The sequence below is a fragment of the Tursiops truncatus genome, chromosome 9 (genome assembly GCF_011762595.2).
Source record: "Tursiops truncatus isolate mTurTru1 chromosome 9, mTurTru1.mat.Y, whole genome shotgun sequence".
NCBI lineage: Eukaryota > Metazoa > Chordata > Mammalia > Artiodactyla > Delphinidae > Tursiops > Tursiops truncatus.
In genome coordinates this window covers 53,751,559-53,776,631 of record NC_047042.1, presented here as the reverse complement: position 1 = coordinate 53,776,631, position 25,073 = coordinate 53,751,559, and the positions used below count along the sequence as shown (strand labels likewise).

The following is a 25,073-nucleotide window of genomic DNA, read 5'->3' as shown; positions in this document are numbered from 1 at the left end:
ACCATTATATTAATAGAATTTTACTAGAATGTTTGTAGACTTAATGTGATTATACTTTCATGTCCTGGTAACATTTTTTATATATCAGAATAAACTCAGGAGATTCTGATTTGGTAGGTGTGGGGATGCCCAGGCATAAGGAATACGGGTTTTATAAATAAGAGCTTATGTTAATGATAATGCCTATTTCAACTTTCATAACCACATTTACTTTAAGTGCCCTAGTCCTGGCATACACACTGAAAGCGCCCTGAAAATTCTCATCAGATTATGACTTCCTCAGTAGAATATAACTAAAATAGCTTCCCCTGTAGCCACAAGGGTGTACAGAAAATCTCTTGTGTGTGTATAAACAGGAAAGGAATTTTCATGTTTATAAATTGGAAAACAATAAAATGAAACTTTCATCTAAAAGGCAAATTTTGGAAAAGCTTTTAAATCACATTTGTAGTTTCCCTTTAATTTAGTTCAAACAAAATAGGAATTTTAAGTACTAGTTATTACATACTGAGGACATAGATATCAGTTTTTGCACAAAACAAAGCTAAAAACTGGATGATTAATTCTCAGTGGTATGAAAGTTCAGGACATTTATCCATTTTCTGTAGTGAGGATTCTCAGCAAAGACTAGTTTGCCAAAAGGATCTGGAAGGCTAATGCTTGGCTAGACAGAATAAGAAAATAAAGAGAGAGAAGATGAAATGGGGGGAACGATGCATAGAATGGAGAGAATGGGAAAAATGTTTTCTTTTAAAAAACTTTCTAAGCTTGTAATTTTTTATTCCTCTCAAATAAAATAAAATAATGAAATCTGGGTCCTTAAATTTTTCCTTTTCCCAGTTCTGTTCTTCTGAAAAGCTCTTCATGACTTAAATACCTAATGAAATCTCTTAATTTTCCATTGTGACCCATGACCTATGGGGATTTTTATTACTTCACTGGGTGGATTATAGTCATATTTGAAGCTTTTATGATTCTGTTGCAGATCTTCCTCGACTTATGATCGGGTTATGTCCTGATAAACCCATTGTACATTGAAAATATTGTAAGTTTAAAATGCATTTAATACACCTAACCTACTGAACATCATAGCTTAGTCTAGCCTACCTTAAATGTACTCAGAGCACTTACATTTGTCTACTGTTGGGCAAAATCATCTAACACAAAACCTGTTTTATAATAAAGTGTTGAACATCTCATGTAATTTATTGAATACTGTATTGAAAGTGAAAAACAGAAAGGTTGCATGGGTATGGAATGGTTGTAAGTGTATTGGTTGGTTACCATCGTGATTGCGTGGCTGACTGGGAGCTGCTGCTCAGTGCATCGTGAGAGAGTGTCATACAGCACACTGCTAGGCCAGGAAATGATCGAAATTCAACATTTGAAGTATGGTTTCTACTGCATGCATATAGTTTTCGTACCATCATAAAGTCGAAAAATCCTAAATTGTATGTTAATATTATCCAAAACAAATTACATTGTACTCATTTGGAGGCTGCTCTTTTTTTTTTTTTAATGGCCTTGCCATGTAGCTTGTGGGATCTTAGTTCCCCGACCAGGGATCGAACCTCGGCCCCCCGACAGTGAAAGCTCCAAGTCCTAACCACTGGACTGCCAGGGAATTCCCTGTAGACTGCTCTAAGGAAAACATGATGTTGTGCAGTAGAACAATCATTGAATGTTCTAATAAGAAGGCATGATCAACCTATTGCCTTACAGTGTATTATTTTGTACAATTCTGTGGGTTGACTGGGCAGTTTTGCTTCATGTGGTGTTAGCTGGGGCATTCTTACATCTGGAAGTTCCAAAATGGCTTCAGTCACATGGTTGGAAATCAGTGCCAGCACTGGCTGGAAATTCAGCTGGGTCTATCAGCTAGGGACTTTGGTTCTCCTCTACAAGGGTCTTGTTACGTGGTTGCTTAGACTTCCTCACAGCATGGTGGATGGATTCAAATATTCAAAGATGGAGAGTTCCATATGCATGGAAGTGGACGTTGCAGATCTCAGATGTTGTGCAATATTACTTCTGTCTCATTGTGTTTGTTATAGGACCAGCTCAGATGCAAGGAAAGGAGAAATGGTCTCCACTTTACCATGAGAGGAGTCACAAAGCATTTTAAGACATTTTTGTTCAACCACAGTCTATCCTTTGACCACAAATCATTTACATTTCCCATATATGTAAAATGCACTAATTCCTCCAAAGATTTCCTGAAAAATCTCATTCCATTATACTATCAGGCTCAAACTCAAGGTTCAAATTCTTATCATCTCAATCTGATTAAGGCTTTTAGATGAGGTAACACAGGTACAGACCTTTGAACTAAAATGACAAGTTATCTATTCCATATACACTCAGTATACAGTGGGGAGATGAGGACAGGATGATTGCAGTAGATATTCCTATTTAAAAATGGGAGAAATAGGAGGTACCTAGCTATCACTGGTCCTCTGAAATTCTGATATTCAGCCAGGTGTATGTCACCAGTTGCCTCGTTTTGGGAAAGGGAATGTATGTTGAGTAAAGCTCTGTTCTACTTCCTGATACTGGTTGCTTGTGGTTCTTGGTTCCACCCTTTGAGTCACCATTTCTTTTCCATGAGAAATCACCCAGGCCTTAATCTAAGTATATTTCTAGGTCTGCTTCCTGACTGTAAAAGGTTTGAATTGACTTATCCATTTTAATCCAAGCTGGTGGTGTTTCCATTGGTGGGTTTCATGTGAATCTGAGGGATTTACCCCATCAGAAAAAACCACATCCACAAATCGTCTTGAGATAGGCCTTTCTCTACTTTGGACTGTGAGTTAAGATGCCCTTAAGATTCTGAGAAGTCTTTTGTTTAGGTGAGAATATCTATGAGTCATACCTTAAGGTTCTTAGAAACTTTATGGTGTAGCTGAGGATCTATCAATAATAGGCAGGCTCTTAAGAATCTTGGAAACTTTTTTAATATAGATGATATAGTCTAGGCGAAACAGCATTAAAAGTCCTTCTGAGGTCTTATCAAAGTGTCTTACAACCATACCCTTGATTTGATCTTGACCTTGAGGTCACATTTGAATGGCAGCACTTTGGATTAGATCTTTGCCCTGAGGCTATTTCTTTGAAAAGCTATTGCTGATTCAGGTTTCTCTATTCATTTGTTTCTTTGTTTCTTATGCATTTTTAGTGGGAATACTGTAAATGATTTATCCTTCTCAGTGCATCACTTTGGGAGCCCATGATTTTGGTTTCTTCCATTATTGGCAATGTTAACTACGATCACTCAGTTAAAGTGATGTCCCCCAGTTTTCTTCACTGTGAAGTTACTAGTAGGATACATTTTGAGTAGGGAATTGACTATTGCGATTTGGCTGAGAGAGTTATGCATTAACCATGTTGAGTTTGAGATGTCTGGCTGCTCACACCTCGAAAGCCAATACTGGAGAGGCAAGTGTTGCTAGAAAGAAAAGTTTGTTTTACTGCGGAGGCTGGCAGCTGGGGGAGAAGGCAGAATCATTTCCAAAACCCAACTCTCCACTGTTGATCAGTGGGCAAGAGCTTTTAAAGGGGAGTTTCAGGGGTGTATATGCAGAGGGAAAGGGCTACATGCAGAACAGCACAGTCAGCTCTGATTATCATCTTGAAATTAGCCATGTGGTGGTCTGATCGGCATCATCTTGATTGTTTTAGGTACAGTTCATCTTCAGTTGGAGCGTTGGTTTTCTTGAGTCCAGTGCTCAGAATTGTGGCAGCTCATGTCATGGCTACAGTCTGGTCATCCTGTAGTTAACTTCTTCCACCTGGTGGGGGTTTCAGTATCTACAAAACAGCTCCAAGGATGTGGCTCAGAATATTATTTATAGCCCTTGAGGATGAACTAAAGGTCCTTGACTTTTCTTAATGACTAAACTATTATTATTTGCTATTATTTGACTGTTTTCCTTTGCTTCTGCATTTTCTCATTTCTCTCATTAAATTTATTATTTGGCTAAAGTTTTTCTACAGACAAAAGGCGGGCGGTGGACGTGGAGGAAGTTCTGTCCTGGGAAGGCCCCATAGTGTCTTGCTCTGTTTCAGAGACTGGTTCAGAAAACAGGGGTGTTGGTGGATTGGAAAGATGAAGCAGCCCTTTTCTGTTTCCACTTTCTCAGTGGATACAGAAGTGAGGTCATCAGCAGGGAGTGATGATCAAGAAATGCCTTGGAGATTTTAGGAGAGAAAAGTTTGGAAGGGTCTTCTCAGAGTAAATTGTCTAGTAAAATGGACTAGTGGATTTATGGGCAGTATTGTGTTAAGGGGAACCACTTGATATTGTGGTCATAAATTACGTGGTTCAATGTACAACCATTCAGGATGTTCCACTTCTAGGGGGTCAGACTTTGATTCGTAGAAGAGTTAAGTTTTACCATGGTTGAGGTTTGGCCAATGAGCATAGTGGAGAGAGAGAGGAGGAAGGGAGTGATTTTCATGATGAATCATGGACTGTAAGCTAGATTAGGGGGGTCAGAGGGAGGTGAAGGACAGTGAAAAAGTAGTAGGTAGGGTCAATGGTTTAAAAGTCTCCAAATGAAATGGAGCTGGACCCCGTGGGGCCCTCCTAGGTATAAATCCTTTCTGTTTCCCCATTTCTTGTTTGTAGGTGATGGGTTTCATTCAGCCCCCTTGACCTTCCTCAAGTTCCAAATGGCAAACAGTTGCTTATCAGGGAATGAACGGAGGGAATGAAGAAACAAAGGAGAAGCAGTCAAGAAACAATAGTGCAGCAATGCAGGAGGGTTCTGGTTCCTCCTCAAGGAATATAATAACCAATACCTTTGAGTTCATTTGTAGGAACTAAGGCCCCACGCAGGTGGAGGATGGTAACTTCAGGCTGAGCACAAGATTCCTGGAGCACCGCCCTGTTACCTCACTACCAACCAATCAGAAGAAAGTTTGCACACAGTGGAAGATAACGAAGACTCTGACCCCCTCCCCAAATGATTCTCTCTTTAAAAACTTTCATGGTCAAGCAGAATCTTCGGAGTTGGTTTTTGGTCACAAGTCTGCCTTCTCCCCAGGTTGCTGGCCTCCTGATTAAAGCAGGCTTTTCTTTCCAACCAACACGCATCTCTCAAGTACTGGTTTTCCAGCTGAAGCTGGGTTCCGTAACACAAACAGTTAAAGTGCGAGTTCTAGAGAAAGATGGATAGGAGATGATGAATAAGGAGTGGGATAATTGAAATCAGGATTTGGGAGGCCTTTCACATATGTTCTGATTTAATACCGTACCAACTTTATAAAGAAATTTTTATTATCTTCATTTTAGATATGGGCAAATTGTGTTCATAAAGATTAAATAACTTGGCCAAGGTCACACAGTTAGTAAACGGGCAGCGTTTGGATAGGAAATCAGAATATTTGCTCTTTTGTTTTTAAATTCCAAAACCTTTGTACTATACCAGCTGCCTCTGATTCAGTAGCACAATAGACAAAGGATAATCATTATTATGACTGAAAATGTTTACATTGTATTTGTTTTGCTTATTCCAGGCATATTATGGCACGCAAATAAATTTTAAAAAAGGGGCCTCAGAATACATTTCTAATTTTTAAAACATCTCCTTATTTCCTTTAGAAAATGAGAGGGTTTAGAATTTGACTGAAAATGATTTTCACTTCCATCTTTCAAAATTCACAAAGAAGCATTCACACATTAGTTTTGAGTTAGCTGTTAACAGGAAGCAAATTCTACCCGGTCAGATAAAATTTCCCATGTGTTAAGAAGATCCTTCATTTTCCCACACTTAAAATTAAGTAGATTCCTACTTAATGATAAACAATGATCTTAAAAAAAAAAAAAGAACTTAGGGTAATTTTGATTACCTCTACTTTAGGAGGCTTCAGAAATTTTTACTGAGGTTCTAAGTTGGTGGTAGTAAGGATTTTATGCTTCAGTAGAAGAAAAAATGACTTTTTTTTTTACACATCTTTATTGGAGTATAATTGCTTTACAATGTTGTGTTAGTTTCTGCTGTATAACAAAGTGAATTATCTATACATATACATATATCCCCATATTCCCTCCCTCTTGTGTCTCCCTTCCACCCTCCTTATCCTACCCCTCTGATCTCCCTGTGCTATGCAGCTCCTTCCCACTAGCTATCTATTTTACATTTGGTAGTGTATATATGTCAGTGCCACCCTCTCACTTAGTCCCAGTTTACCCTTCCCCCTCCCTGTGTCCTCAAGTCCATTCTCTACGACTGCAAACAATGACATTTTAAATAGAAGGTTTTTCAGCCCAATAATTAAAATAACAATACTTAGCAGACTTCCACAATACCGCAAACAAAACCAAAAATTGCATGGGCTGATTTTGGTTTAAATTACAGACAGCCCTTTCTAGCAATACTTGTAGGTATAGAGGCTTGATTGAAATAGCTGCATAATTCCTGAGCAGAGGCTTTTCTTTGCTGTAATTCATGTGGTGACTCATACTCTCTTAATTCCTAGATTTTATAATTCAAAGAAAAATATTCCCTTGAAATTTGAATACCTGGAAGACTCAAACGCTGTTTGTTTTTTTAAAAAAATCATTATTATTATTACTCCTACTACTATACAATTCTCCCCCCCACCCCCCGCTTTTTTTTTTTTGGCGGTACGCGGGCCTCTCACTGTTGTGGCCTCTCCCGTTGCAGAGCACAGGCTCCGGACGCGCAGGCTCAGCGGCCATGGCTCACGGGCCCAGCCGCTCCGCGGCATGTGGGATCTTCCCGGACCGGGGCACGAATCCGTGTCCCCTGTATCGGCAGGCGGACTCTCAACCACTGCGCCACCAGGGAAGCCCCCTCCCCATTTTTGATCTCACTCCTGCTGGCTCCAGTAATGGGGGTTTACTCACAGGGCAGTGAAGGAGAAAGGTATCCAACATCACGGCTGGGCTGGAGGAAAAGACTAGATATAGGTTTTTGACATAGAAGCCATTTATGATCTAAGCCTGGCCACAGTGCTTACCCTTGAATAGATCTCAGTAATAATGATCTCAAGGGAACAAAGAGTAAGCTGTTTACAGGCAAGAGAAGTAACAATAGCAAAGATAATAAATCAGTTGTAAAGACTCCTAGTTCTGTTTCAGTGGTAAAGATTAGCCTCAAGCACTTTCTTGAGCTGTTTTGAAGAATTTAAATCCCCCTGGAGCACTCAACCACCCGATCGAATGGAACCTAAGGAATGATGATATTGACCTTTTCTGACCCTCATGACTTCAATCAACTAAAGTGTGGACTCTGTTGACCATTGCCCCAGTTCTATGCTGAATTTTCTTCACCTCAAGCCCTTTCATGAATATGCATGTAACCTTAGCTTAAAACTTCCCCAGTTTTGCTCTTGGGGGAGACACTGCTTTGGGAAAGATCCCTGGTGTTCTCCTTACTTGCTGCAAGTAATAAATTCTTCCTTCTCCCACTCTTTGGCTTGAGATCCACCAGGAGAGGAACCACTCTTTGGGTAACAGGATTCACCACTGGCACAGCCCAGTTTCTCTCAAGTGACTGCTTATTTTTGACTTTCTGTTTCTCTTTTCTTCATCCACTGAATGATTCTTTTTTTCTGAATTTACTAGTTCAGATTCCCAAGAGAGGGAATCTGGCTGGCTCTGCTGATAAACACTGACTCTGTAGGGTAATTTTTCGCTCTCACCGCTGGAGAAGTTGTTGGAAACTGATAGCAAGGTTAGGGGGCAGTGTTTTGCAGACATCTTTCTGGTACCTCTCCTGTTGAGGGTATGGTCTTGGATGAAGAGTGGGATGTGGATGGTGGAGCAATGACAGGTTTTGCTTCAGCAGATCTTGACCATGAAGCTTCACTATTTTGTTCGAAACCTTGGGAAATTTGTGAAGTATCCAACATACTCATGATAAAAATTATATTAAAAAAAAAAAAAGACAGCGGCTTCCCTGGTGGCGCAGTGGTTGAGAGTCCGCCTGCCGGTGCAGGGGACACGGGTTCGTGCCCTGGTCTGGGAGGGTCCCACATGCCGCGGAGTGGCTGGGTCCGTGGGCCGTGGCCGCTGAGCCTGCGTGTCCGGAGCCTGTGCTCCGCGACGGGAGAGGCCACAACAGTGAGAGGCCCGTGTACCGAAAAAAAGAAAAAAAAAAAAGACAGCTGTCTGTTGGCTATACAACAGCTATTCTCTCCACCCTGTAGTGTTGTTCACCTCTCTCTGAGTAGCCATGATGTTCATGGGAGGAGGAGAGGGAGGGGGAGGAGAATCTTGATTGTTCAGAGACAAATGTCCTTGTCAAAAGACTCGCTTTGGGGGCTTCCCCGGTGGCGCAGTGGTTGAGAGTCCGCCTGCCGATGCAGGGGACACGGGTTCGTGCCCTGGTCCGGGAAGATCCCACATGCCGCGGAGCGGCTGGGCCCGTGAGCAACGGCCGCTGAGCCTGCGCGTCCCGGCCTGCGCGTCTGGAGCCTGTGCTCCGCAGCGGGAGAGGCCGCAACAACAACAACAAAGAGACTGGCTTTGGCAGGGCCAAGTAATGTAATCCTGGCAAAACATACTTGAGAAGATGAATGCTAGAGGCTTTTCGTGGAGAGTTTGCTGACTCTTGTAAAGAAATACGAGGCTTTTTTACCTTGGGATATCTTTATCTGCGTGAGATGCTTAGATCTGCAGCAGCCATGTTAGGGTCATGAGAGGAGCCAGTTACAAGTACACGTCACCCACCATTCTGATGGCAGAGCAGAAGGATGGACATGCTCCTGGTCTCATTAATGGTGCTGAGCTACCACATGAACCAGCCCTGGAACCGCTGTGATGTCCAGTGGAAAACTACTCTGCTGCAATGGTTGCCTACAAGTATACTAGCTAGCAAGCTATCCCAGAAGTAAGGGAACAAACAGCAAGCCCTCACAGACCAAATTAAAATCCTCAAATCACATAATTTGCTAAATCAAATTAAAGCACACAGTGAGAAGCAAGAGGAAAGAAAAGGGTAGGTTAGCACGCTTAGGATAGGGTGCAGGTGGGGTGGAAGGACCACTCTAGCTAATGTGTACTGGGATACACTGTATTCTTAGGATCTGCTTCTCTCTCTGCTGCATCTGCCTTCGCTGCTGATATGTAGTTACAAGGACCAGAGATGAGGTTTGGGCAAGCTCCACAGATGCAAGGTGGCCTGAGCTAATGACACCCACGTGCTGTATCTGAGAGACACAGGGACAAATATGCTTGGTCAGGAGCTACAGCCTGCCAATTAGCTTGATGAACAACCATGAATTCTGTTGGTTCGGAGAAAACATGGGGCAGGAATGGGTGTCAGTAGCAGTTCTTAACCAGGGTAGTTTTACCCCGCAGTGTACATTTGGCAATGTCTGGAGACGTTTGTGATTGTCATGGCTGGTGTGTGTGTGTGTGTCTGTGTGTGTGTGTGTGTGTGTGATGTGGCATCTAGTGGGTGGAGGTCATGGATACTGCTAATCATGTGACTATGCATAAGATACTCCCCAAGACCAAGAATTATCTGGCCTGAAATGTCAGTATTGTGGAAGTTGAGAAATCCTGGGTGTTACCAATAGGTGGTTGAAATGAGACCTCATAAATATTAACTGTTTATGTATAAGCATATCTTGCATATATAGCGTCTTTTATATATTTGTTATATCATGAACACTGATTACCCAGGTGCCTTAAAAATGTTACGTACCTTTTGGTCATCCATCCCTTTCTATCAATGTGAGGTACACATATGATCTTCTTACTTATGCTTTACACATCTTATGCATTCTGCCCACATCTAACAAAATTTTGCTTAGTAGCTACTTGTCTATATTTAAAACATCTTAAAAAGTGTTTTGCCTATATTTTGTAAACTTTAAATGTATTCAGCTACCAGAATTGAAGAGTTGCAGAAGCAAATTCACATCACACCTGCCCTGGAATTTCTAACAAGAAATGATATCAATGTCCTGATTATTTAAGCCACTTTTAGTTGTGTTTTCTACAACTTGCAGCTTAGAGTATTCTAGCTGTTTCCCGGTAAAGTCAATAGGAAAATGTATTCCAAAGACAAATGAAACAAGGACTTAGACTATAATTATAGGTTACCTAGATAGAAATGTAAGCATCAGATACTATAAGAAACTGACTCTCGTGCCGGCATTAATGTAATGCGTGTTTGATCTTTCTGTTTACATTCCAAGCAACTGTAGGCATAGTGCTTATCATGGTAGCTCTTGTGCTTAGAAATTCACCTTCTTTTATGATTGGGACAGTTTTGGATGGTGACCTTCAGAGCACTGTGAAACACAGTTTTTTAGTTGGGTGAATGTTTATTAATAGAGGGGTAGGTTTAGAAGTTTATATTTTTATTTATTAATGTGAATTTTATCTACATTTTACTGCTTTAAAAATTTAAAGACTTTAAGACTGTTATTGGAGTTGTGCCTTGAGGTGCCTCTGTTAAAGGGGAAATTTTTTCCTCTTATATAGAATTAAAGAGAAGTATATTTAAGATGATGTAAACATTTAAAAATTATACAAGAAGGTGGTGGTTGTTTAGGAGAGATTTCAAAAAAGCTTATTTTAAAATGCTGAAAGTATATTCTTTTTCATTTCTTCTAACTTTCTTTGCCTCTGTTTAATTTTTTTGTGGGGGAAACTAATATTTTGTTAGATAAAATATCACACGTAATATATGAGAAATGGTAAAGTATGGTAGTAAATCAAAAGTGTTTGGTAAAAAGCTAAAGCAAGGATGTGGGGTGTGAGAAGAGTCAATAATTTCAAAGTTTTGGGCAAAGCAGTTGAAATGATGGTGTTGATGTTAGCTGTTGTGGAAGGCTGTGGGCTGAGCAGGTGGTGGGAATGAGTGAGGGTCAGAGAATTCAGCCTTGGCATGTTAAGTTTGAGATGCCTATTAGATATTTAAGCAGTGATGTCCAGTAGGCAGTTACATCTACAGTTTGAGAAAAGGTCTGAATTGGAAATATATATTTAGAAATTGACAACATCTTAATACTTAAAGACATGAGATAGGAAAAGAGCACCAAGGAATGTAGGGAGACTAAGCCTCCTAGGAGTACCCCACTATTCAAAGGTTAGGGGAGAGAAACAGCAAAGAAGGATGTAAGGTATAATAAAAACTTAAATTAAAATCTTCACACACAAAAAAGCTAAAGTAAAAAAGGGAAGAATAAGATGTCTTAAAAATAATGGTAGTTTCCTAGAATTGCTGAACTAGATTGGTGGAACTAGCTCTGCTAAGCAACGGGGTGACAGGTGATTTAGTCAGTTTAGCCTCATATCCTTTCACAAGTACTAGGGTGTGTGTGTGTGTGTGTGTGTGTGTGTGTGTGTGTGTGTGTGTGTGTGAGAGAGAGAGAGAGAGAGAGAGAGAGAGAGAGAGACCTATAAAGTTTTATTTTTGTTTTAAAATCTGGATTAAAGAATCATTCAAGCTGGGCTTCCCTGGTGGCGCAGTGGTTAAGAATCCGCCTGCCAATGCAGGGAACACGGGTTCGAGCCCTGGTCTGGGACGATCCCACATGCTGTGAAGCAACTAAGCCCATGTGCCACAGCTACTGAGCCTGCATTCTAGAGCCCGCGAGCCACAACTTCTGAGCTCATGCGTCTAGAGCCCGTGCTCTACAACAAGAGAAGCCACCTCAGTGAGAAGCCCGCCCACTGCAACAGAGTAGACCCCACTCGCCGCAACTAGAGAAAGCCCGCGCCCAGCAATGAAGACCCAACGCAGCCAAAAATAAATAAATAAATTTATAAAAGAAAAAAACAAAACAAAACAAACAAAAAGAATCATTCAAGCTGGAATGTTGTAAACTTAATGGTGATTTTCAAGGTCCTCTTTCATCATCATTTCTTTCTGTTGCAGTGATTTGCTGTCCTCTGAATATGTGGAGAGACACATTGAACATGGAGGGAAGACTGTGGAAGTGAAAGTAAGTAAAATTTTTCTCTTGGGGGAAACTTTTGAGAATCTTTTAAGTACTGATTATGATTTTAATCTTCAGTGATACTTCCAATGTAGTTTTGGGGTTTTTATATTTCAGAATTTATCAAGAGAGCGTGTCACTGACTTAGGGAAAAATAATTAGTTACCAGAAAATGAATTCTTACTGTACTACAGGAATTGTTGGAGTTATGCTTTGTGGGATTAATATTACTGCAAGTAGTTCTCTTTTAGATTATGTCACAGAAAATAATTTCTGAAATTTGCTCTTAAGGTTAGCACTGAGAATCAAGAGGTGAAATCTTGGGTCCAGGGTAGGTGCCTGGCTTTGCATTCATTTGGGAAAGATTTCTCTGGTAAAATTATGAACTTATTATGTCAACGGGGATGTCCCAGGGAGTTTTAAATCCCTGGAGACAAATCTCAAGATATTGGTTCTTGTCAGGTAAGTTCTGAAAAAGATTACATACCAAAAAAAAAAAAAAAACTTCTCCAGTTATAGGCATAAGAATGTATGTGTCTTTCATATCAGTGATGATGTTGTCTGAGGCATATGAGATCAAACCCCACCCAAGAGTTTCTTTAGAACCAATGTTTAGTATAAAGAGTTTTAGCTAAGTGTTTATTTTCTTCTGAACAGCATTCAGACTGTCTATTCTGCCTTATCAGAATTATAATGCCATATATATATATATATATATATATATATATATAAAGAAAGCAAATATGTATATTTGCTTTCTTTTTCTGATTATTCATTTAATTTGTACTCATTTTAGAAAACTTGTTAGTGGAGAAAAATATATCAAAAAAGGAAAAATCATCCATAAACTCATCACTGACAGATAAACTTTGTTTTCATTTTGTTGTATTTCCTTCTAGTATTTTTTTTGTCCTGTGCATGTATTTATATTTTCATATTTTACAGAGTTGGTGTCATATATATTTACAATATTGTATCTTGCTTTTTAACAGTAAACATTATATTGTAAACATTTTCTAAAGTTACTTTCCTTTAAACTTATGTCTACTGCTTTTCAATTTAAATGTATTACTGTAACAAAGCGTTTTATTTAAATTAAACTCTGTTATCAATAACCAAAATAAATTACATTGTCCTAGTCCAGTGACAAGTGAAGGGGATTGGATTTTGCAATTATATGTTAACTAAAAAAAGAAAACTTTTTATTACGGAACGTCTCAGTCATATACAGAGGTAAAAAGAATACTACAATGAACTCCTACATACCCATTATCCAGCATCAACAGTTATAAACATTTTCATAATCTTTTCACTCTCTACGTGTGTGTAGTATTTTAAACTGTCAGGAGGAAGAAATTTTTCTCTACCCTTCTATGTTCTTCTAGCTGCTCTGTGAATTAAATATACATGAGACAAATTAACAGGACAAAAATCAAGCAAAAGTTTGATAACATGTATACACGGGAGAGACCAAGAACTGAGTAATTCGCCAAAAAGGATGAAATCCTCACCTTAGATACCATCTTCAGCTAAAGACAAAAGATGTTGAGAGTAGTGGTTTGGGACTTCAAAGAGGGGGAAGGCGATTCACATGGAGATGGAAAAGCAAATGTTTGGTAACCAGATGTTTGCTGGGTCACATAGAGACAATGGGACACAGAGAGGAGTTTTAGGAACAGACTTTGCTAGGTTCCTCCCTGTCTACACACCTAGTTCATCCTGTAGTCATCTGTGGTGATAGCTCCCTTCCTGGAACAGGTCCTCTAACCACACTCTTTGGGTAGTTTTAGGGAAGGTCCAAGTTTCTTCCTGAGTCATTTGGGGTCTTGATTATTTTCAGCTCCAAATAATCCATATGCCAAAGAGACATTTTGGGGTGGCAAATTTTCTTCCTCTACAAAAGCAAATTCCAGACATTGGGACATTTTTCCCAGGAAATAAATCTTCACACATCTATACATCTCTAAATGATAAACACTTAACGCAAAATGTTAATTTTTACAAGTGATCTAGATATAATAATTATGCCAGTCCCTCTAGAAAGTTATTCTAAACTTATTTGAAAACTGACTAATTGAATGTTTGATTGATTTATATCACTGTGTTACATCAGAAAGCATATTAGGATTCTTCTTAGTATGACATAAGAAAATGGAGCCATTTTGCTTATAGTTGGAAAAAAAAGTTAACTAGATTTAGAATCTCTGGACCCCTTTTAATCTCATCCTTGTTTATTTGATTTCATTTTCTATTTTGTATGATGCTTTTCAGAATGCAGAGCATATCTTATTCCTTTGCTAAATTAGAGAAGAGAGGAAACAGGCAGTTCACAATTTACTTCCGTTTACGTCTGTCAGTGGAATGATGAAATGCAAATATAAGCATGGAGGTTTGGAGGGTGTATCCAGCAATAGCTATCTGCTGTCTCTACAGTAGTATCCCTTTGCAGGAAACTTATATTAATCAACAAAGCATAGTCCACTCAGATCATTAGGCTCCATGGGTATATATAACACGCAGAACACGGACTTCACCACACAACCACTGCTGATTTTCCAGCCTGAGAATTGCATTTTCTTCCTTGATGGTTTGCCTAACTCCCAAGCCTATCCAACCAGGGAAATGTAAATCCAAACTTCATCCAAACCCTAGAGCCAGAGGAATTTCTCCCGTTAAGAAAACCACTTTGGGGCTTCCCAGGTGGCACAGTGGTTGAGAGTCCGCCTGCCGAAGCAGGGGACACGGGTTCGTGCCCCGGTCCGGGAAGATCCCACATGCCGCAGAGCGGCTGGGCCCATGAGCCATGGCCGCTGAGCCTGCGCATCCGGAGCCTGTGCTCCGCAACGGGAGAGGCCACAACAGTGAGAGGTCCGCGTACCGAAAAAAAAAAAAAAAGCCACTTTGATCTCACCCATCACCTCAATTTGTTTTTAGTCCATTTAAAACTCAAAACTCTCCTCTGGGTTTTTTCCAGAAACCATATTGAAAGCATTGAGTCCTGTCCCATCAAATCAAAGTCAGTAGCCAGTTATTTTCCTGCTGGTTTCCTCATGTCTTGCCCTCTGTGCTTAGCTCTTTGGGTGTTTCCTGTTAGGTCTCCATTCTTTACTAATGACTCAGAACTTTCTTAAGTTTCTCTATTTACTATACATTATGAGTCGAGTAAAACTGTAAAATTATAACATTTAATATTTTTCTTTTTCTTCCCTCTACTACTTAAAAAAAAACCAGAATATTTTATTCCTCCTTTACCTTCTACATTAGTTTGCTAGGGCTGCCATAAGAAAGTCCCATAGACAGGGTGGCTTGAACAGAGAAATTTATTTTATTTTCTTACAGTTCTCAAGGCTAGAAGTCCAAGATCAAGGTGTCAGCAGGGTTGGTTTCTTTAAGCCTCTCTCTTTGGCTTACAGATGGCTGTCTTCTCTCTGTGTCTTCACATGCTCTTCTCTCTGTGTGTATCTGTATCCTAATTTCTTCTTAGAAGGACACCAGTCCAGTCATACTGGATCAGGGCCCACCCTAATGACCTCATTTTAACTTAATTACCTCTTGAAAAACTCTATCTCCAAATATAGTTATAATCTGAGGTACTAGGAGTTAGGACTTCAATGCACGAATTTTAGGTGAATACAATATAAAATTCAGCCCATAACACCTTCCCTAAGAGGCCTATGATTTTTTTTCTAAATTGGCTTTTCTCCTGGCATTCAAGTATTTGAAAGGGTATATGGGATCAAAGCAAAACTGTAGGTAAGAACTTTTTGTTTTTGTCAGTTGGCACAAACATCGTATTGATCTTTTTTCATATAAATTTATTCATTTTATTTATTTATTTTTGGCTGTGTTGGGTCTTTGTTGCTGTGCACAGGCTTTTGTCTAGTTGAGGCGAGTGGGGGGCTACTTTTCCTTGTGGTGTGTGGGCTTCTCACTGCAGTGGCTTCTCTTGTTGCGGAGCATGGGCTCTAGGTACTTGGGCTTCAGTAGTTGTGGCACACGGGCTCAGTAGTTGTGGCTCATGGGCTCTAGAGCACAGGCTCAGTAGTTGTGGCACATGGGCTTAGTTGTTCCGCAGCATGTGGGATCTTCCTGGACTAGGGCTTGAACCCGTGTCCCCTGCATTGGCAGGTGGATTCTCAACCACTGCACCACCAGGGAAGCCCAATCATATTGATCTTGAGGATGCAAAATTAAAATCAAAATAATTATCAAGTCTGATTTAAACAATGGCTAGAAACCAGTCTGGTAAATGACTCTGCTCAGGTGTCATGGAACCTTTATTTGTGAAAATTCAGGTGCAGTGCATTTGATTTAAGGGTGTGAGTATGTATGTAGGAAAAGGAAGACATTTTCATGAAAAAAAAATACTTAATAGCTACTTTGGTGAATCTTTTAGATTGCAATTTTATTTTTAAAATCTTTTTAATTGTAAAATATAACACTGACACAAAAATGACTGAAGGGTGAACACCCGATAACCACTATCCAGTTTAAGAAATAGACCTTGAAGGGCTTCCCTGGTGGCACAGTGGTTGGGAGGACGCTTGCCGATGCAGGGGATACAGGTTCGTGCCCTGGTCTGGGAGGATCCCACATACCGTGGAGCAGCTGGGCCCCTGAGCCATGGCCGCTGAGCCTGCGCGTCTGGAGCCTGTGCTCCGCAACGGGAGAGGCTACAGCGGTGAGAGGCCTGTGTAGCACACACACACAAAAAAAGACCTTGGCCCACTTTTCCATGTGCTGCTTCCCAAGCCCAAGTCCCTCCCTCCTCCTCTTGTAAGACATGTAAACACTATCCTGACTTTTGTGGTTATTTTTTCCTTAATTTCGTTTATAGTTTTATCACCCAAGTGTGTCCTAGAGTTTAGTTTTGTGTGTTTAGGTTTTTTTTTTTTTTTACTAAGTTTTTAAAAGTCTCCTTTAAACCATTGGTTTCTGCTTATCTTTCTCTTTTTATTCTTCCTTACAATTTATTGATATTTGTTGAAGAAATCAGGTTGTTTATCCTATACAGTCTCTCACAGTCTGGGTTTTGCTCTTGATTGCAATTTTATATTTACAGTAAAATAAAATATATTTTAGTGATCTTTCCTTAAGATAATGATTTGTATTATCTGCAAGACATTCTGTGTCTCATGGAAGGTTGTTTTATTCCGATCATAGAGGTGCATAATCCTGATCTTGAAGTTCTATGTAAACCTTTTTTTTTTAGCCAAAGTTTACAAAGAAAGGCTTTAAGCAGAAAAAAACATGATAGATACTTTTTATTTGTTCCTTTAATAAAACATATTAATATCATCTTTCACTTCATTTATTTCCAACTCATTTAAAAATTAAATTTGAAATTTGTCCCCTAGTTGAGGGAGAACTTTTGTGTGTTTGACATAAACTTTAAAAAGAATTTAAACATAAAACCTCTATTAATGAGAATACCCTGGGAACAGAATCTTTTTATTTTGATTGTGGCCAACTATGGTTCTGGCTTCTTAAGACAAAGGAAACTGAAATTGATGAGTAGCAGTGAATGAGTCTAAACCATGCAGTTTGCTGGTTTTTTTTTTTTTTTTTTTTTTTTTCGGTACGCGGGCCTCTCACCGCTGTGGCTTCTCCGGCCGCGGAGCACAGGCTCCGGACACACGGGCCCAACCGCTCTGCGGCATGCGGGATCCTCCCGGACCGGGGCACGAACCCGCGTCCCCCACATTGGTAGGCGTACCCTCAACCACTGCGCCACCAGGGAAGCCCCAGTTTTCTGTTTTATTGTTAGCTAACTTTTTTATCTTGAAGTTGACAACTGCCAATATGCTGGTCGGTCTAAGTCTCCCATTATATAGGCTCTGGTTAATCAGTATTATAATCCTAATAATAGTAATCACTAACATTTATTGTTCATGATGTGACAGGCGTATGAATTTACATATATTCAATCCTCAAAACAACCTCCGATTATAAATATAACTATTATCCCACTTGACAGGAAACTGAGGTACAGAGAGGTTACATAACGCTGAAAGCAGCACAGTAAGGAGGGGTAGAGCTGCAGTTTGAATCTAGGTTATCTAACTCCAGAGCTGACTCTTATACCATATTATCTATATATATTCTACAGTATGTAAAATAGGATAGCTATACAAATTGATAGGTATTTTATGTAGACTTATTATATACATATCTCATTTTTCGGAGGTCCCTAACAATTACTCCTTTATAGTCTTCTCTTTAAACTGAAATGGTGGTCTAAGTGAAGAGCCTTTAGGTATCCCTCTTAAATTTGGTTATGCAGTTGGGTAGCTTTTTTTTTTTTTTGCGGTACGCGGGCCTCTCAGTGCTGTGGCATCTCCCGTTGCGGAGCACAGGCTCCGGAAGCGCAGGCTCAGCGGCCATGGCTCACGGGCCCAGCCACTCCGCGGCATGTGGGATCCTCCCGGACCGGGGCACGAACCCGTGTCTCCTGCATCGGCAGGTGGACTCCCAATTACTGCGCCACCAGGGAAGCCCGCAGTTGGGTAGCTTTTAGATAACGTCAGTTGCCTTAGGCAAAAATGGTAAAGACACACTCTAGTACTAAGTCTGTTTTATTTTTCATATCTCAGGAAAATAGCCATAGTAGGAGTTTTAGAACACTAGGAGAGGAATGGTAAATCCTCTAGATATGTATGGATGGGGGAGGAAGTGGATTTCCTTGGAGTCAAAAAGTAAAAATAGACATCTTGGTAAAGATATGATTAATTGTATTATTACCAATGAAAGATCATGCCCAGTCATCAATATTATTAGTTCTGATAGTGTTTTTTTGGTTAAATTATTTGATCTGTTATGATAATAATCAAAAGTAATAGCTGCTGAGTGTCTTTTTTTTATTAGTTCAAATTATTTCTAAACTGTATGTGAGCACTCCCAACTCGTCCTTGAATCAGGATACCAATCGTTGAGGATGGATATGTAGAGACACACATTTTCCAGTATTGACTTTTGACTGGCACTTAACTGGTTACTATCCATCACTTAATTGAATTGAGTGCACTCAAGGATCATTGTCTCAAAGTCTTAATTATGTCCATAGTGGCAGTAAGAAGATGGATGAGAAGTCAAAAGCAAAGGGTCAAGGTTGAAGTCTGGAAATGGGTGAAGGAATTGGAGAGAGTGTTATGTGTTGGAGAGCAGGTGTCAGGGGAAAAAGTGTCTGCTTAATGGGTGAGAGAGGTTATTGTGACTCTAGAGAACCTTTTACTCTGATGGAATGGTGGTGTAATTTTCCTTAAAAAATATTGTTTAGGCAAACTGAAATGGCCACAGTCACTTCTGGAAACAGAGTATCAGGGATGTTGATATAGAAGCAAGTAGAAAGCCTGAGTGTTTTTTACAAGATAGTTTTTCTCCTGGTGGTCACATCCATCTCCCCTCCCTGAATTTGGAGGTCCATGAAAGATTTTTAGCTCAGCACCATATCATCTCCCAGCAGGTGCTTGTGCTACCAGTAGCCTCTCTAGGAATACAAATTCCTTTTGCATTCATTTTTCTAAGTCAGATTTCCATTTCAATTCTATTTTCTTAAAAAAAGATATACCTTTTTTTTAAAATCCCACCTTAATTTTTTTTCTTCCACAATGAGTGTGTCAATAACAAGCAAAAAATACTAGTAGAGGACAGCTATAAGAAATCACTTAGAAAAATTTATGTATGCTGACTGTCAGGACAACAGATACCTTCCTGGCTCATGCTAACTCTCTAGCTTCTATAAACCTAAAAAGCATCCATAGAAAATTGCTTGTGATCTTGAATTGTATTCACACTTTCTCATACTGTTTTCTAGATTTCTCCATGACGACCGTAATTCTCAATACTTGAATACTTCAAATGTGCACAATGTGTTAAAAGAATAATGTTTCTTAAGGTGTCTTTTTTTTTTAAATTATTTATTTATTTAGTTATGGCTGCATTGGGTCTTCGTTGCTACGCGCCAGCTTTCTCTCGTTGTGGAGAGCGGGGGTTACTCTTCGTTGCAGTGCGCAGGTTTCTCATTGTGGTGGCTTCTGTTGCGGAACACGGGCTCTAGGCACGCAGGCTTCAGTAGTTGTGGCACGTGGGTTCAGTAGTTGCAGCGCCCAGGCTTAGTTGCTCCACGGGATGTGGTATCTTCCCAAACCAGGGCTCGAACCCGTGTTCCCTGCATTGGCAGATGGATTCTTAACCACTGTGCCACCAGGGAAGCCTCAATTAAAGATCTTTAGTTGGTTCTTTGAGGGGCTCCTGCTGCAATGATAGGAATGTTTGGCAGATGCAACTACCCATATGTTAGAATCTGTATTTGTTTTCTTCTGCTGCACTTTCTGGGAGATTTAGGTTAAGGACTCAGAGCACTGAGCCTAAACTTTGAGAGCAGAACCTCTGGTGCAGGATGAAGGAAAACTTCAGATGCAGATGATACAGGTTCTGGGATGGGCTGCAGGTACCTCACACAGGTTCTTTTGCCAGAGCGAAAATTTCGGATGTCATAACTATGGACATGATATCTTTTTACACTACTAAAAATCAAATTAACCACAAATATACACATTTTAAAATTAGATGACTTGGAGAAATTTCTTAAGTCCATTCTCTGAAACAGTTTAGCCATGACTTAACATCAGTATGACTAGTAATAAAATTAGAATGATTAAAAAATATTGATCAATGTATTTTCCTTATACACAATATTTACTTATTAGCTGTAGCTAAACTAGTTTTAAATTGTATTATATTTAATGACTTCATTAGCTCCTAACTGCTGACGTAAATGATTTTTCTTAAACCTCAGGATATAAGAATCCTACAAGAATGAGATCTAGACTTTCTAAAAATAAATATACAAATAGGGTTAAACTTCTAGTAATTTGATAAAAAATTATTGAATTGAATTTTAGGGATGGTGGGATTCAATTCCAGGATCTTCTAATTTAGAGATGACCAGCACAGGAAACCTTGTCCTTTGGGTCCTCTGGGTTTGAGCTACTGTCCATTTTTAAATACTTTCATTTTTAAGTGGTGAATTATATCAGAAGGAGGATTCACTAGTAATTTTCTCTATTACTATTAGAGAAAATAGTACTCTACTAATAGAGAAAACAGTAATTTTCTCTATTACTATTGCAAGACCCATGATATCCTCACAAAAGTATTATAAAGTGTTTTAAATGCTGAACAGAAGTATAGCGGAAGGGCTTCCCTGATGGCGCAGTGGTTGAGAGTCCGCCTGCCGATGCAGGGGACACGGGTTCGTGCCCCGGTCCGGGAAGATCCCACATGCCGCAGAGCAGCTGGGCCCATGAGCCATGGCCGCTGAGCCTGCGCGTCCGGAGCCTGTGCTCCGCAATGGGAAAGGCCACAACAGTGAGAGGCCCGCGTACCGCAAAAAAAAAAAAAAAAGTATAGCAGAAAAACCATATATTTGATGGTTGATGTATTGGAGTCCTAGTGAGCTGCTTTCACTGATAGATAATTACCATATGTTACTGTCTTACTGTACTGTGGAAAGACTAGGCTTTGCTATCTATTAACTCCAAGGCTACATCTTATCTTAGAGGCAAATAACAGCTGCCAGTGGTTTAATGCTAGTCACTTGGAGGAGTTAACCACTTCTCACAAAGCCAAACTCATTTTGGTTCCTTAAGACTATTGGTGGCATGTTCTCTCCAGCTAATGAAACACTCACTTTAACTGAATTTTTAAATATAATGACTTGCTATGATGACTTTATATCATTCTCAAAATTTTGTATTTTTGCAAATAAATAATTATTGTACCCATAAGTGTTCACTTTACCATTCTGGATTTCCCATCTTGTACAATCTCTACCTCTTTGAATAATGTTCATATTTTCGATGGGATCACCGCTTGTAACTGGACTGAGGAGTCATAAGAGTAGAATTACTAGTAGCAGTTGGAGAAATAGCAAACATTTGTATGGTACTTACTATGTTCCAGGCACTAGTCTAATAAGTGTTTTGCATATTTTACGTCATTTAATCCCTCAGTAGTACCATTGGTATCCTCATTTTGCAGATGAGGAAACTGAGCACATAAAGTTTAACTAACTTGCCCAGGAATTTGTAGCCAGGCAGCCTGGTGTGGGAATTCATGCTAATATCCATTATAGTCTATCCTCTCTGTGGAAACCAATAATTATAGTAGCAGAGGAATCGAAACGCAAATATTTAAGTTACAGCACTTCATTTTACCATTTGCAATTATATCTTCCTTAGTAGATGTTTTAGTAAGACATGAATTGAAGATGTAACTGTTTGGTTCAGGTGAGTCTCTTATTCTAAACATAAAATTTCCATTATCCTAAAGAAAAGTAAATGCCTTGTAAGGAAGCCCTGTTTTTTCAACTGTTTTCTCTTGAAGTTTATTTTTAGCTCTTCTCTGTACTCCTTAGAAGTTAGACTGAGTATTGTTCAGTAGAGGGAATTGCTGTGGCTTTTAAACTGTAGCCATATGAAATATGTGGCCATTTTGCACATGGCAAACACATGGCTCAATTCTAATGCCCATCATACGCTTATGTGTACATTTGTCTGCGTGTGGAGGAAATGTGAAGTTTTATGGACAAGAGTAGCGAAGCTGAAACATGTCATCATTCTGCAAAAAGACTAGAAGATGTTTCGTTGTATCCCTGCCAAGGTGCTTCAAAATGCCTGTCCCCCTTCCTTCCCCGCCCGCCCCCCCCCCCCGGCACTCAGGGAAGAAAGTAAAAGATCTGCACAAATCTCATAAACAAACTGATAAAATATTTGTTTCTTCCTCACATGCAACAGTTATTCCAGGTATGTCTCCTAACTTTACTTTTTATCTGCTGGCAATCATCTATTTAGCATCTTTTTGATGAGCTGGACACTGTGCATTTTTCCCCTGGCAGGCTTGTGCAGACATATGTTCCTCTGCCATCTTGTAATCAGTGTGGTTTCAGGGAGGTCTCAGGTTTCATGATTTAGTTCTCTTTATATTATTGGAAAAAATTCTTTGGGGATTAAGTAAATTTTGCTTTCCCTTGGGACCAAAGCAAGGTTGCGCTGGGTCCATCACCATGAATAATGCATCAGCTGCCTTAATGGCATTGTTAAGATTGCAAGTAGTCTTGACTCTGTAGCCTGAAGAAAATATATTGGCCCATTACCAGTTTATACAGGTCAGGTATCTTAGTGCTGGGGGTAAGGAGAAATGGAATGTGACAGCTGGTGTCAGCATGAGTTCTGTTTCTAAGCTCTGTAACCTATTTCAGTAGGAAGTCCTCTTTATTTTCTTTCCAGTGTAAGTTTTTTTTTCGGTTAAATATCTAAAGAATTATTTCATCTGTTAATATTCAAGATGTTATCTATAAACTTAAAAAGACATGTTCAGCCATAAATTTAAAAACATTTGAAGTAGCACTAATAGTATTTCTATATATGGAGCCAATTAACTATTTTATAATAGAATATTGTTCCTATTTTAATTCTAATTACAAAACTAATCTTTGTATTATATAATGTCTTATACAAATATACTGTCAGAAAATTTTTTGAAATTAGAGTGAACTATGATTGAGCAGGAAATTGCGGAAATGTTGTTTTTGACGAATTTGAAACTGGTTTGAAGCACACCCCCCCCAAAAAATCACAAATTATTCCCTGGGTGTTGTCCCAAACTAGTATTATTTTCTTTTTCATTTATAAAAAATTCTTATTTTCTGGTGAATAAGTGGCCACTATAAAAATAAGAAGAGGTAATAAGGACCAGAGAATTAGTACCTTGGTATTGAGTAGTTTGGGTGTTATCAGCCATGTTTGGGAGTAATTGATTAGATTTCCAGTTGATGTTTTATCATAGTAAACTTTTTATTGCATCTATGAAGTACAAAAGGAGGAAGGTGTAGGTGTGCTTGATTATCCCCATAGGAACTCCTAAAAATTTAGGCATGTGGAGATGAAGTGACATTAGACACTTAATGGAGACAGTGGTACAAGAGGGAGAAAAGCTACACTGTTGCTGGGAATGTAAATTGGTGCAGCTACTATGGAAAACAGTATGGAGATTCCTCACGAAATTAAAAATAGAGCTACCATATGATCCAACAATCCTACTCCTGGGCATATATCTGGAAAAAACTGCAATTTGAAAAGATATATGCACCCCTACGTTCATAGCAGCACTATTCACAATAGCCAAGACATTGAAACAATCTAAATGTCCATCGGCAGATGAATGGATAAAGAAGATGAGGTGTATATATATATATATATATATACACACACACACACACACACACACACACACACACACACACACACACACAATGAAATATTATTCAACCATAAAAAAGAATGAAATAATGCCATTTTCAGCAACATGGATGGGCCTAGAGATTATCATACTAAGTGAAGTAAACCAGACAGAGAAAGACAAATATTATATGATTATCACTTATATGTGGAATTTAAAATATAACACAAATGAACTTATCGAAACAGAAATAGACTCACAGACATAGAGAACAGACTTGTGGTTGCCAAGCGGGAGGGGGTTGGGGGAGGGATGGGTTGGGAGTTTGGGATTAGCAGATGCAAACTCTTATGTATAGGATGGATAAACAACAAGGTCCTACTGTATAGCACAGGAACTATATTCAATACTCTGTAATAAACCATAATGGAAAAGCATATGAGAAATTATTAATTCTTCAATTTTATATATATATATATAATTGAATCACTTCGCTGTACAGCAGAAATTAACACAACATTGTAAGTCAACTATACTTCAATAAAATGAATTTTTTAAAAAAAGGAAGAGAAAGCAGGAGTATAACATTTGAGCAGAGCTTCGACCCGAAGAAATCAGGTATGACGTAATGGAAACAAGACCAAGTATGCCTTTGGACTTCATATACTGATTATTTTCTTCCTTTGTTTTCTCTTCTCTCCATATTCTCAAAAATCTGAAAGTGTACCTCTAACTGTCTTTAGAAGGCAGAGTGGTTTCTTGGGTAATTCTGAGTGGGGTCAACAGGTATCCCACACAGCAATGTGATCTTTGGACAGAGTAAGTGCTGTCTTCTTGAGGTCACTGCTACCTTTCTGATTTAAAAAAATTAAAAAAAAATTTTTTTTCCACTAGTGTTAATAAATGAAACT

General features: G+C 39.2%; 1 protein-coding gene across 4 annotated transcripts in view; it reads left to right on the top strand.

Moving 5' to 3' along the window:
- The window catches only part of ADAM22 (ADAM metallopeptidase domain 22), a 244,114-nt gene that overhangs the window by 120,914 nt on the left and 98,127 nt on the right, over positions 1-25,073 (top strand). For all 4 annotated transcript variants that reach the window (XM_073809746.1, XM_073809745.1, XM_073809744.1 and 1 more), the window contains exon 4: positions 11,862-11,928. In XM_073809746.1, the coding sequence (XP_073665847.1) occupies positions 11,862-11,928 (67 nt within the window). The remainder of the gene's footprint in view (positions 1-11,861; positions 11,929-25,073) is intronic.